The following is a 13,302-nucleotide window of genomic DNA, read 5'->3' as shown; positions in this document are numbered from 1 at the left end:
TGAACTTGTACAATACAAAGCACTGTTTTCACTATTCAAATTTTCCGCCGCCTCCATCGTTGGACTAACTACATAGGTGTAATAGACGCGCTAAATTTATTCCGCGCGTCTTTAGAATGCTTTGCCTCGTATGGGACGCGTCTATTAGAGTCATAAGAGCTCATAAGAGTCATCTTGTAAACGAGCTGAAAAAATTACGAAAAATCCTATTAAGCTTGTATAGTTGGGGCCTTCATTGATAAACTTCATTGATAAAAACCCGCTGATAGACTACGTTACTATCTACCTCCATCTATTATCCAATTAACTGTATTTGTAAGCAAATAGAATCCGCACAAGTAGGATAACCTTTTTTTCGCACAGATCGCATCTAAATTTAAAATTGTATTGGATAACACTAAATTTGACACTTCAGAAAGTAAATTTGATCACTGATATTTTGGATGTTTTGTGAAAGCATGGTTGAAAGATAAAGGAGAAACACAATTTTCAACAACACTATATTTGAGCATTCAACTAACCTGGAAAGTATTTCAACAACATAATCGCATGCTAAAATAGATAGAATATACAAAATATAATGTTATGTGAAAACTAGGCAACAAATCTATAAAAATTCAGTATGACTAGATCGATTTAATAAAAGAGCTAGGATTCTACAGCTGTGCTAATCTCAATAATCTAAAATTTGGAAAATTCAAATTGAACACAATTGAACGATGATATAAATCTTTTTTTTTAAATAATTGAAGGCTATAATGATAAAACTGCTACGATACATCACTCTAATAATATGAAGAATGCGCCGGTTTTTAATCAGGTTGTCATCTTTTGTTAAATATAAAAAACAACAATCTCCTAAGTTGGACAAAATATTATGTTTTCATAACGCTAAGAAATTATTGTTATTGTAAAAAATATAAAGAAGAAATAACGACATTCTAAATATTTTGAAACTTATTGATAGCTCTGAGAAAAAATCAAGTTGTTTGTTTAGGTATGTACATAGAATTACTACTGTAGTACCTTTTTATTTTCTTTGAGATACCACTAGGAATAAATGAAATTTATGCATATCATATGAGAAAAACCTGATACGAAATTCAACTCGTTGCGTTTCTCAACTCTCAATATGATATATAATTAGTACTGATAATCACCAATGAGTGTTGTAATTTATGTAATTTATAAGACAAGATCCATCAATGAATATTGCACTCGATTTCACCATCCTGCGGCAGGCACGTCAAAACAGTTGCGCATGCGCGCATAATGTAGGTCATAGTTCCGAAACTGCCGCTAGGCGCGCTGTCATAGAAGTGCTGGCATATATAACCGGCGCCGCCGCACAGCAAACCTCCAGTCGACGTCAGGTCTCGCTCCTGATTGGTCTTGGCGCAACACAGGGTCGCGTCGCCGTTCACTTTCATCTGAAACAACGTTATCAAATCACTTATAAAGTGGTACCTCCTTAAAACCACAGAAAATGCATTAAAAACACATGGAATACATTAAAAACACATAAAAATAGATTAAAAAACACATAAAATAGATTAAAAAAACACATAAAATAGATTAAAAAACACATAAAATAACCTCCATAATCCTGTTCATGCTCAGGGGGTACACCTGTCATGCAGCGTTCTAATCGTACAGGCGGACGACTGTATGACAGCGAAATAGACAACGGATTTGAATGCGGCAAGCCTCACCTGTCCTTCATATGGTTTGTTATACCAACACTAATTCACTCAACAGAAAAATCGGAAATGAGTTGATTGGCGTTATGAGCTCGATTGAAACGATGCATGACAAGTGTTTTCCCGCCTTAATCGGTTATGAAGAGCATACCTTCAGATTAATAGGCTCCCGCTTCTTGTCCTTTTTTCTTCTTATTAGCTTTATTTTTTTCTCCTTTAGTTTCATAATTTTGATGCCAATAAATAAGTTAATATGTAAGGGGGGAAAAGAACTATGATAACTTTTGTGAGGGGAAAAACTATTATAACAAAAAAAGAACAGAATAGGCTAACTAGAACTTTAATTAATGAATCTTTAACATAATGTACATTTGAACAAAACAAGATTAATTTGATTATAAAAACAATATTTGATATGAATTAATGGGGAAAACACTCGTTTGCGGCCAATGATGATTCAATATTTGTGGTTATGAAAATTTAAGAACAATGATTCAGTAGTCACCTACCTTTTTGAAATGGCTTCCCCCTTTGGCATCCACTGGTTAATCGCGACTTTAGTATTTTAAAAGAACAAATATTAACTGAACCAATGAATAGGCTCAGAACCCGTCTCCCTTAACAATACAATTATTTTTATACTGCCCGATCTGTGACAGAATAACTGTATTTTTAAACGAACCGAAATCTAGCCTTTTTCACTGGATCAACCGGACTTAACTTTCAGTCCTATCGAACGAGCTCACTCAGACCAAAAGTTAAATTTTGGGTATTAAATATAAACTCAGTCAATGCCAAACATGAAAGCCATTTCAAGTACATATTTTTATCTGTCGCACAAGCGGCACGTTTGTTATTAAAAACAAAAGAGAAGCTACGTTAATTTTGACAACAAATGAAATAAACAATATTTCTGTCGATGACAAAGATTGTTCAAAGACAAAAACATTGTTCATTGAACTTTTTTAATTTAAAACTCTAAAATCCTGATCAATATGAGATAAATGTATGATTCATATATATGTCCCATATTACCAGGTGACAAATCTGATACATCTTTGTCTAATAATGTTAAAGCTTTCAGTAAGGTTTCATCCTTGGAATAAGGTTTCCAATGATGTGTCAACTCTTGATAAGCGACCGCACATATCTGTGGCTAGCAAGCAAAATAACAAGTGCCAATCTGGTAAAAATTGAAGGATTTGAGGCTTTGTTTATTTATTTATTTATTTATACGTGGATACAATAACAAATCATATAAATATGATTGGGAAGGAACAACAGGCTTGGCCCAAAACTATTCCATTCCCAAATTTTGATTACATGTCCAAAAAATAGGTTATGTTTCTTCTGTAAGAAGTTCAAGCTCAACTTTCGTCCAAAAATAAATATGAGATGCAAATTTTAAATTTAGAAAAATTAAAACACCAAATTATAGTTAAATATTACACTTAATTATAACTGCACATTGTATTAATTAAGTTATTTTATGAATTTTGAAGCCAAAATACACACAAATTCTCACTAAGAACAGAATTCTCTTAAATTTTTAAATTTAAAAACTTAAATTTAAGTTGTTCATCCTACTTTAAAATATTGAAGGAAACGAATGGACCTCGTTATACATCACTTACAATACTGACCTGATCCTGTAGAAATATCTGGTTGGCCGAGTGCACAAGCTGCTCGACGGCGATGACGTCACCGAGCGAGTCGACGACATTGTGTTCGGTGACGAGTGTGAGCACCATGAGAGCCTCGACAATCAGCTGCCGGTACTCGGGTTGAGGGATGGCGTTCAGCACCGTTTCGACCGCCAACGCGAACTTCAGTTCGCCCGACGTCATCTCCTGCGTCAGGTTCTGCGGCAGTAGGCGGCCTTCGATCGCCAAGCCTTGGCACTTGATGCAAAAACAGGAAACAGTTTGAAAACGTAACTCATGAAAACACTAGATTTAATGTAGAACGCTAGGCCTTGATACTAAAACAACATTTCAGGATTTGAAAAGCGTAAGTCAACACTAGATTTAATGTAGATCGCTAGGCCTTGGCACTTCAACAACATAAGGGTTATTCACAATGTTGGAGTTATAGCTGGCTAAGTCGAGCTATTCGCTAACTCCTGCTATTTGCTAAGTCTGTGTTAACTCAACACTATACTAGAACGTTAGAAAAAATAGCAGACGATATAGCAGATAGCGCAGGTATGAGTCCGCTAACTCTGTTAAAACGGCTGCCATATTTGTTTTGGTCATATTTGGTAGCAAAAGTGAGGTTATAAACTTTGAGTTACACAACATTATCCGATTGGAGTGCTATTGCAGTTTGCTTATAGCAAGGTCTTTAAATACAGGTCATGACACTCGTGTTCCTTATGGAGCGGCCATTATGTGGGGTCTTTATGGCGGTCCATTTGAAATATTCCAATCTGCTCATAACAAAATCATGCATTATGCTTTTTAAACACAATATTCTGGTTCAGATAATATGTAAATTCAAGTTTTCGATTTTTTTATAATGGAATTTCAATAATAAATGGTTCAATAATTCATTTTGTTATTATTAAAAACTGTTCTTATTCTTGTAACTTATGTTTCATAAGGAATTGGGACAAAAGGCAAACCTCAAAAAGAGTTTAAAGTCCCCAATCTGAAAATAAACAATTCAGTTCATAGTTAGAATCTAAATATTATTATTCTGTCGGAACAGTTTATTTTGCAATTCAAAGCCAAGCAATATCCCTTAAACAAAATAAAAAATAACACATGTTGTTCAATCTATAATGATAACAGCTGATAAATTTGAAAATTGGTGAACTAGAACCCCATAAAATGGCAATTATGCAATGCATCACGGGATTGTGTCATGACCTGTATTTATAGACTTTGGTTTATAGCAAGGTCTATTATAATAAACTATAAGATGTATGTAAACTTTGAAGAAACGTATGAAAGAGTCTTGAAGTCGGATTATGAATTTGATAGGCCATAAACCTGGTCTTGAACATACCAAACACAACTAAAAAACAATAATCAAATTCGGTGCACACATAAAAAAGTTATTGAATGTCAAAATTTGAGGCTCGATTTTTATTCATATAGATTGTATGCGATCGTATAGAATAATTATAATCGAAATGAGTGGAGTGGATTGCTTACCCGTTCTAGCACAGACCACACCCTAGGGTAGAAGTCCCTGGGCACCCGGTTGAGAGCCCCATCCAGTCGCCGCCTCCGCAGCCACTGACCCTGTCTGTCCTCCTCACCCCCGCCCCCACCACCCCCGCTGTTGCTAGCAATGCTGCCGTCAACCGAATCCGTCCCCAGGAAGCCTCCGATCTGACTTTTCTATAAACATCAATTTTAAATTCAATTTATCCACATCAATTTCAAATTCAATTTATCCACAACACACAAAAATGCAATGAGAAAAAGCAATGAGCAATAACAGTAATATATGGGTAACGAAATCTACGAATCTATCATTTACTAGCAGGAACCCGTGCTCCTATATTAAAACATGACAAACTGAAAACTTGGCGTAATGAAATCTTGAAGAATTGAAAATAGGCCTATAAGCATCCTCGGTTAATTAAGAATCTATATGCAAAGTTAATTAGTCCAGTAGTTCAGACGTGATGATGCGTCAAACATAATATTTTCCTATCCCGTAAGTGTATAAGCCAGTTTTTTACTTTATTATAGTATAGATAAAACTGATATTTAAATAAAAACAATATAAAAACTTTAAAATATTTCAACGACTAGTTTCGACCATAGGTTATTTACTAAGTTATATTGTTTTCAAAGTTAAATTTTAACTTGAAAATGACCTATGGTCGAGGCAAAAGGGTACTAAAATTTTTTATATTGTTTTTATTTGGATCAAGTAGCGCATATAAGCGAAGTGATTTCACAGATATTTAATTTGAATTGAGGTTGTTTTCCTTGAGAAGAGACTGAGATAAAACCCTCAATTTCAACTCTGTTGAAGTTAAGAATTATAAACAAAGTGTCTTAACCTGAACAGAGTTCCATTTACACTTTTCATTGAATCTGTTAACTTCTCCACATACATTGTTTGAGTACTGTTGTCAGACATGATTTAGCTTGACACCACGAGCTTTGCAACTCGACTTTTGTGTGGATGGAGCTGAAATACAGCATAGTTGAGTTCCTTTTTCATGATCAATATATCTCTATTAGTTCTATAAATAGAAATACAAATCTCAGTACCCTTTTTGAATTATTTTATCATAATATTATTTTAAAAGTAGCCCTAAACAGAGAATAGACTATTAGTCCTATATGTGTAACGGAATACTTGAATAAGTTATTTATTACAGGGTCAATGAGGGAATTACTTTTTTATAATAATCCTTTGGATACAATAAATTAATAATATATGATTATGGAGAACGATGAATGTTTATAGGGAATGAACAATAATGATTGAATTAAATTGAACATTTGCATGAAAATTGAAGACAAATCATCTAAATTACATTCAAGGTTGTAGACATGCTGTTCTGAAGTACAGGGAAGCTGAAGGGGAAGTGGTAGCAGAAGTTATTTGAAAATATAGAAAGCGAAGGAGTGAAACAAAGATGTAATACTCTTATAATCACGAAGAAGTTCTAGGAAATTGAGATTGTAGTAAAAAATTGTCATAAACCTGATAAAAAACTATTAAATTCGGATAGAAATATGAGCAAGACATAAGAAAGCTTTAGTTGTTGCTGGTTGGTGCAACCCGAGCATTCCTTACGCTGATAGCAGTGAAGCTTGAAGGTTTTCGCGATAGTTTAAAGCAGGAAGCGTGTCAGAAGAATTTATTGAATATTGAAAATAATTAATCAATTATTATAAAGTATATGTGTAATCATGAAAGCAGAATTATTAGAGGAATTTATTGTTTGCGATAGCTATATGCAAGACAAGTGGCAGAGAAATTGGAAATATACAGGGTGTTTACGAACTCCCTACCACTCTAGGGCATTGTTCCTGGGTAAAAAACATATCTAAATATCATATTTAAATTGTCCGGAAGCCTTCAGTTACTCACACAGTGGCCATTTTGCCTTTTTATTATTTTTTTCTAAATAATGGTGAGACATACGAAATTGAAACTTTGCACAATCGTTTATAACAAATAGACAAAGCGACAAAAAAATTATGATAATTTTTCAAATTCATAAAACAAAATGGCGGTCATTTAAAGTTTTGTTTCTTAAATAACTCAGAAACCGATGGTTTAACAAAAACTTTACATGAATAACTTTTTTTAGTAAATTGAATTGCTTATCGATTGCTACCAGATTTTTTAAGGTTGGACCAATATTAACTGAGATATAGCAGCTTCAGTGGTTGGTGACCCACCTTTAGAGGGTTATATTTTGGCAATTGTTTGTAATTCTGTTTTTTTTTTCAATTTATTAAAACAGACAAAACATAATAAAAAAGAATTATAAAACAAATAAAATACAAAAATGTGTTATGTAACGTTACGTTTTTTGTCGGTTGTAACGTTATGTAACGTTATTTTATTGTTTGAAATGACCTAAAATCGTTCACTATTAACATGCAATGCGAACTGAGATTGTTTCATCATTGACGCGACTCTATTAGCATGCGTTGGTTTGCACTGCAACAAACTTTCAGTGGTCACCTATCACTAAGGCTGCCATATCTCAGTTAATATTGGTCCAATCTTGAAAAATCTTGTACCAATCGATAGGTAATTGAATTTACTAAAAAAGATTATCCTTGTAATTTTTTTAAAACCAACGATTTCTGAGTTATTTGAGAAACAACATTTTAAATGGCCACCGTTTCGTTTTATGAATTTGAAAAATTATCATAATTTTTTTGTAGCTTTGTCTAGTTGTTATAAATGATTGTGCAAAGTTTCAATTTCGTATGTTCAAACATTATGTGAGAAAAATTATGCGTAAAAAATGCAAAATGGCCGCTGTGTGAGTAACTGAAGATTTCCGGACAATTTATATAAATGATATTCAGATATTTTACCCAGGAACAATGCCCTAGAGTACTGGTAGGGGGATTATAAACATCTTGTATAAATACACACATTTAGGATGCATAAATGTACCAAAAGAATACGTTGTTTGCAATAGTTAGAAGCAGAGAGATTGAGAAGAGATGGAAATACATAGATTTAGGACAAATATAGCCTACTGTGCAAAAGATTTGTATTGGTAATCATAACCACTACCGTAACATATTTATCAATTGAATATCCTATGAAACAAAAAGAAGTCTCAAGCTTTTTGCATTAGGTAGAAGCAGTAAAAAATCAGAATTTAAATAGAATTTTAAAATTTCAAATAAAATTTTGCTAAACATTTTCTTAAAATGTGCAGAAGAATTTGTCTTGGTCACCAAAACCACCACCATATTCATCAATTTATTATCCTAATAAAAAATCGAAGCTTCAAGCGTTTTGCAATGGGAGGAAGCAATAAGAGTATCAGAATAATTGGAAAAAGAAGAATTCACAAATTTAGAAGCAATAAAATGTGCAGATTTGTTTTTGTGACCATAACCACACCAATAATTTCATCGATCGAATATCCTGATAAGATGATTCAAGCCTCAAGCTTTTTGCAATAGTACAATAGGTAAAAGAAGAAAGAGAAACATAATTGGAAACAGATAATTTTACAAATTAGGACAAATAATAAATGTGCGTAAGATTTGTCTTGGTGACCAGAACCACCACCTTATATATCTGTTGAAGACCTGCACCTTTCTGACATGCAATTTTGCATCCAATTCGATCATTGCTTTTGAAATAAATTATACCTGAGTCTCCTGCGGTAGGATAGATAGAGAATACTCATAATGTCTCTCATAAACTCCCTAAAAACACAAGATGATCCATTTAAATTTCGAGTAGCTGTTATTAATTTGTTGAATAATTTATTCTTACTTTGCCAAGCAATACTTATGATAGTCACTAACTCACAATAGTTAAAACACAAATAATATAATTGTGGTACGATAATCGGAATGAGAGGGTGGATAAATAGTATATTCCCTACCACTGATAGCCATGGCAATTTAAAAGAGAATGGTAATAGAGTACAATATTCTCAACATCATGCTTATTTGAAACTGAAAATAATAATAATTATTAGAAAATATCATCACCACTGATTACAAGTTGATATTAACAAAACATTAGACAAAGTGACTCAGAATATAGTTGTATACTCACCGTGAAAGAAAGAGAAGAAAGAAGAAAGAAATACTTATTGCCAAAATCATTAAACAAACTTTACAAATGTGAAAAATATAAAAATTTTCATATACAATACATTACAAAAACTTAAAATTAAAATATTTTCCATTTAAAAATCGATTATAATATTATCATTGGCGTTACCAGCAAAACTAAGTAGTTTGAGCGATGGCAACGAGTAATCAGTCGGCTATAATTAGTGGCTTGAGATTCAGTCGAAAATAGAAAAAATATAATAAAGAAAAAAGAAACATATAGAATGTATGAAAAACTAGAAAAAAAAATTCAATCCGAAAAGAATAAGTACTAAGAGTGAAATACTAAGAGAGCAGAAGAACTACAATGAATTCATAATAATTTAAAAACTCAAAAGAAACAATAATTTGAATTCGCATTAAATCAACACTCGATAGGAAGTTTATATTTTTTGAAATATTCTTCCACGAATGCTAAGTAATTATTTTTAAAGTTTATTGTAGGTCATCAGAGAGTTGGTAGAGAGTTAATAGGAAGTATATATTGAATATTCTTTCCGAAGAATGGACATTGATATGTCCAAGCTCCGCCAATCTATGTAGATGCAGAACAATATTATCTATAGTTATTCCAAATTGCTTTTTTCATATCATATACACTTTAATAATTATTCTCTTAGTCTATATTATGTAAATTCATCTATAATTTTGCTGTATTGTAAGCTATTGCTATTGTATAATATAAGTGTATAAACCAGTATATATTGTAATCTACATTAATAAAGTACTCAATCAATCAGAAGTATATCATTCTCATGTAGAATAAAAAATTTAGTAATTTTCAATTATTTCAACTTTTAATTGTAAATTATAAAGTAATGTGATTTTCATACCTTGCTTACACGCCCCGATTTGCAGCTTATAACAGAGAAATTACCATGACCAACTGTAGAAAAACAACAGAAATAGTAGATAAGTAATAAAAAAATAAAATACTGTATAATAGCAAAAATCATAGAAAGAGATTCACTTTAAACTGTCAGCATTAGTTAAATGACAAGCATTGATGTCTTATGTAAGGCATGCTGACAGTTTAAAGTGAATCTCACTACAGAACTTCCATGATCCAGAGTATTGCATGTCTGACAAATTTACTTCAAACAGAAAATACAGCTATGGAATCAGGAATCCAACACTAAACTAGTAGTTCTGTGAACAGTAGACCTCGCGCAGTTATAAACCACAGTCTCCTCTAATACTGTCCATCAGAGTAAATTCTGTCCTGTCCTGTCGTGTCGGCGAGATATCGGTATATAAACGACTAATGGCTGTTTGGGTTGTTGTATCGACAGTACTAATAATTCAATGTAAACAGCTATGCTGCTATCATCAAAAGCTTACCGAGTTGAAAGCAGAGAAAAGTCGGGAGAAAATACTATGCTACTTCAAGTTATCAATTGCATGCCTCACTGCATGCAATTAATAGTCCACACAACAGCTGTTTTTTCACTGAGTTACATTAAGATATTATGTCACATGAATAAAACCAGAGCATATGCTCATGAGCATGGAGCATAAAGTTTTGCTCATGAGCATTAGGTAGAAGCATAAGCATTTGCTCATTTTTAAATGAATAAGCTTTACCTTATACTCTTACCTTATGCTCCTGAACTCTGGAGCAAATGCACACGTATTTCAAAGATTTTTCATCAGCTGATTCGCCTTTTTGGCCTTACTTTGTTTTTATAGCTCACGTAAGCGCTAAATATGCAAGTATAAACACCGCTTGTGTTTGCGTCATCTGCTCTGTTCTCTATCCATGAATTGAGTTTTAGGTTAGTTGAGTTCTGAATTTTGAAATAATTGTGTGAGAAAATGTCATCTCCATAGTAATTTTCAGCATAATCTTATAATCTCAATCAAAATTTCCAAAAACCTCGTATATTCCTCGACGCGCAATTTAAAAAGGAACATACCTGTCAAATCTCATGAAAATCTATTACCGCGTTTCGCCGTACATAAAAACATAATTATAAACATAAAGAGAAATACAAAACCGGCGACTTGAATCTTAGACCTCACTTCGCTCGGTCAATTATTCAAATTGAATAGATCATAGAGATGATGAAGATCGGGAACTTACCACTACTTATAGCAAACTCCTTTCCGCTCATGATGTGATGTAGAAGATTTTTCATTTCAAATGGCGAGAGGTTGAGTAAATGTTCCGTGGCCTCTTCGCCAGAACATATAAGAGTTCGCGACAGTTCCGTTGCCATTACCTTGAAAATGGACCAAAAAATTGGCAAATTGAATATTATATCCATTCATTAATTTATTCCAATTACATAATGTACAATTGAAAAACTTTCGGAAACGACCAACAACAGGCTGAAAGTTACCATAGACTATAATTATTGGACTATACCGCAGTCAAATAGGTTGTGTCACATTTTGAACTGAATTATTTACACTTCAAAATAAGAATCAAAAGTTTAATTTGAAAATAGGTAGCATGGATGTCTGAATTTACAAAGCTATGAATGTTGAGATACGTATGTTCCATCCATCTATGTGTTCCATTGATCAATCCATCAATTAACTAGCGGCCGGTTAAAATAGCCTTTACATCAGGCTATATAGGACCCAATTTTTTGAAGTAAGTGAAAAACTATACGTATGTTGAAAAAACCTAAAGCTGTTATTGGAGAAAAACTATACCGATTCTAAAAACGGACTACAGTAAAAAAATACTGAAATGAAATTACCTGGATTATCAGCCCAACACGAAGTCGTAGCATTTCAAGGAATAGTTGTGGTTCTGTTCTGATGAACATGGCTAAGTATACGAGTAGCTCCTGAAATTATAAGTAAGAAACTGTTAATAGATATTTCCATAATGAATGAAATAATACAGTATGTATACATATAACATCTGTAACTTACTAATAGTGGGTAGATTTGTGATTTTGTATTCAATTTTTTAAAATAAGTGCAATATTTCTCAAGTTTTTTATTCATTGTGATACATTCTGTGATTCATTTAAAGTATTATGTCAACCTTCAAAATTCAAAATCTTCAAATCATTATTCCTGGACCAAAAATCGAGTGACGAAGCAGTGTGTGATATCATATCCTCAAACTTTGGACAACATTAACTTTTTATCAAAATTTTTGGAGAGAAATAGTACAGGCTCAGCCTAGTTTATCCTTCAATGTTTATCGTTCATAATAATGATTGTAGAATTTTGTACAATAAATAAATGAATGAATTTGAATAAAAAATGAATATGTACAGTATGTTCGCTATAATTCTTCCCCCTGCGATGCCAGTGTTTGCGCGTTCGCTCACTATTGTCCTTCCCTTGTACATAAGTACATTTTATTTATATTAGAAACATGTAAAAATATCATGTTTCTTTCATTCAATTCAATAAAAAATAGTGCAATATCAAAACGTAGCTTTTTTTCTCTCCAATTGCAATTAAAAAAAAACTCCGAATATTATTCGAATGGGTCCCGGTCCCCATTAATTCGGATAATTGGAGTTCTACTGTATTCAAAAAAAATAATCTATCAATAAGATAATACAGGATGACCCATAAGTCAGCTGTTGTTACAAACCAAACCACAGCTGTTTAGTTTTGTTTACCACAGTTTGATGGTTGTCCGTGATAGTGTGTTCATTGTTATTCGATAAACAATGAATATAATGTTAACAACAGAACAGCGTGTCAACTGACTCATGGGCCATCCTGTAAGTTTGGAAATAGTGTTTCCTATCCATCGAATAGAGAACTTTTGTCTTGAAAGTGGAAAAGATCGACTAGCCTGAGTCAACATGGCCGTACTCTCGTCATCGCCATAAGCTTGATGAATCAGCTGTCGCAGTTCATTCTCTGGCAGCGGAGCCGTGATAGTGTGCTCATTCAATGGAGGCATTCCTACAGTCACCTGAAACAAATAATCACAATAAATACGATCATATTCCATGTGAATTCCATTAGAACCAAATTGGTTTATTTCGTACCTAGGGCTGGAAATAGGGATTGGCAGATCGAGATCGCAGTTTCATGCTAGAGATGGAGTTGAGAGCTTGAAGCGTGCGAGATCCAGAAAAAAATTCCCAACGCTATTTTTCTCTACACCACAAGAAAAAAAACAACTTCAAGTTGACCATTTTTAAAGCGAAAACAACCAATACATATATCTTTATGTTCAATCATTTTATTTGATCACAGCTATTGAAATTGAATTCTACCATCGAGAAAGGATAGCAAGATAGCATAAGAAGATATCCCATGGTATATTATTATTTATATATTATTTATTCGTTGATATAATTACAAATCATATTCATGGT

At 32.9% G+C, this 13,302-nt stretch overlaps 1 protein-coding gene across 1 annotated transcript in view; it reads right to left on the bottom strand.

Moving 5' to 3' along the window:
• Positions 1–491: 491 nt before the first annotated feature.
• LOC111043371 (probable phosphorylase b kinase regulatory subunit alpha) overlaps positions 492–13,302 on the bottom strand; it is a 73,347-nt gene continuing 60,536 nt past the window's right edge. Inside the window, exons 18-25 of the mRNA XM_039419869.1 lie at positions 12,771–12,893; positions 11,707–11,796; positions 11,082–11,220; positions 9,832–9,884; positions 8,525–8,581; positions 4,859–5,047; positions 3,344–3,601; positions 492–1,430 (exon numbers count right to left, since the gene is read on the bottom strand). Coding sequence (XP_039275803.1) covers positions 1,203–1,430; positions 3,344–3,601; positions 4,859–5,047; positions 8,525–8,581; positions 9,832–9,884; positions 11,082–11,220; positions 11,707–11,796; positions 12,771–12,893 — 1,137 coding nt within the window. The 3' untranslated portion in view covers positions 492–1,202. The remainder of the gene's footprint in view (positions 1,431–3,343; positions 3,602–4,858; positions 5,048–8,524; positions 8,582–9,831; positions 9,885–11,081; positions 11,221–11,706; positions 11,797–12,770; positions 12,894–13,302) is intronic.

Source organism: Nilaparvata lugens, chromosome 1 (genome assembly GCF_014356525.2).
Source record: "Nilaparvata lugens isolate BPH chromosome 1, ASM1435652v1, whole genome shotgun sequence".
Classification (NCBI taxonomy): Eukaryota; Metazoa; Arthropoda; class Insecta; order Hemiptera; family Delphacidae; genus Nilaparvata; species Nilaparvata lugens.
The sequence above is the reverse complement of the archived record's forward strand: the minus strand, read 5'-3'. Positions and strand labels throughout refer to the sequence as shown.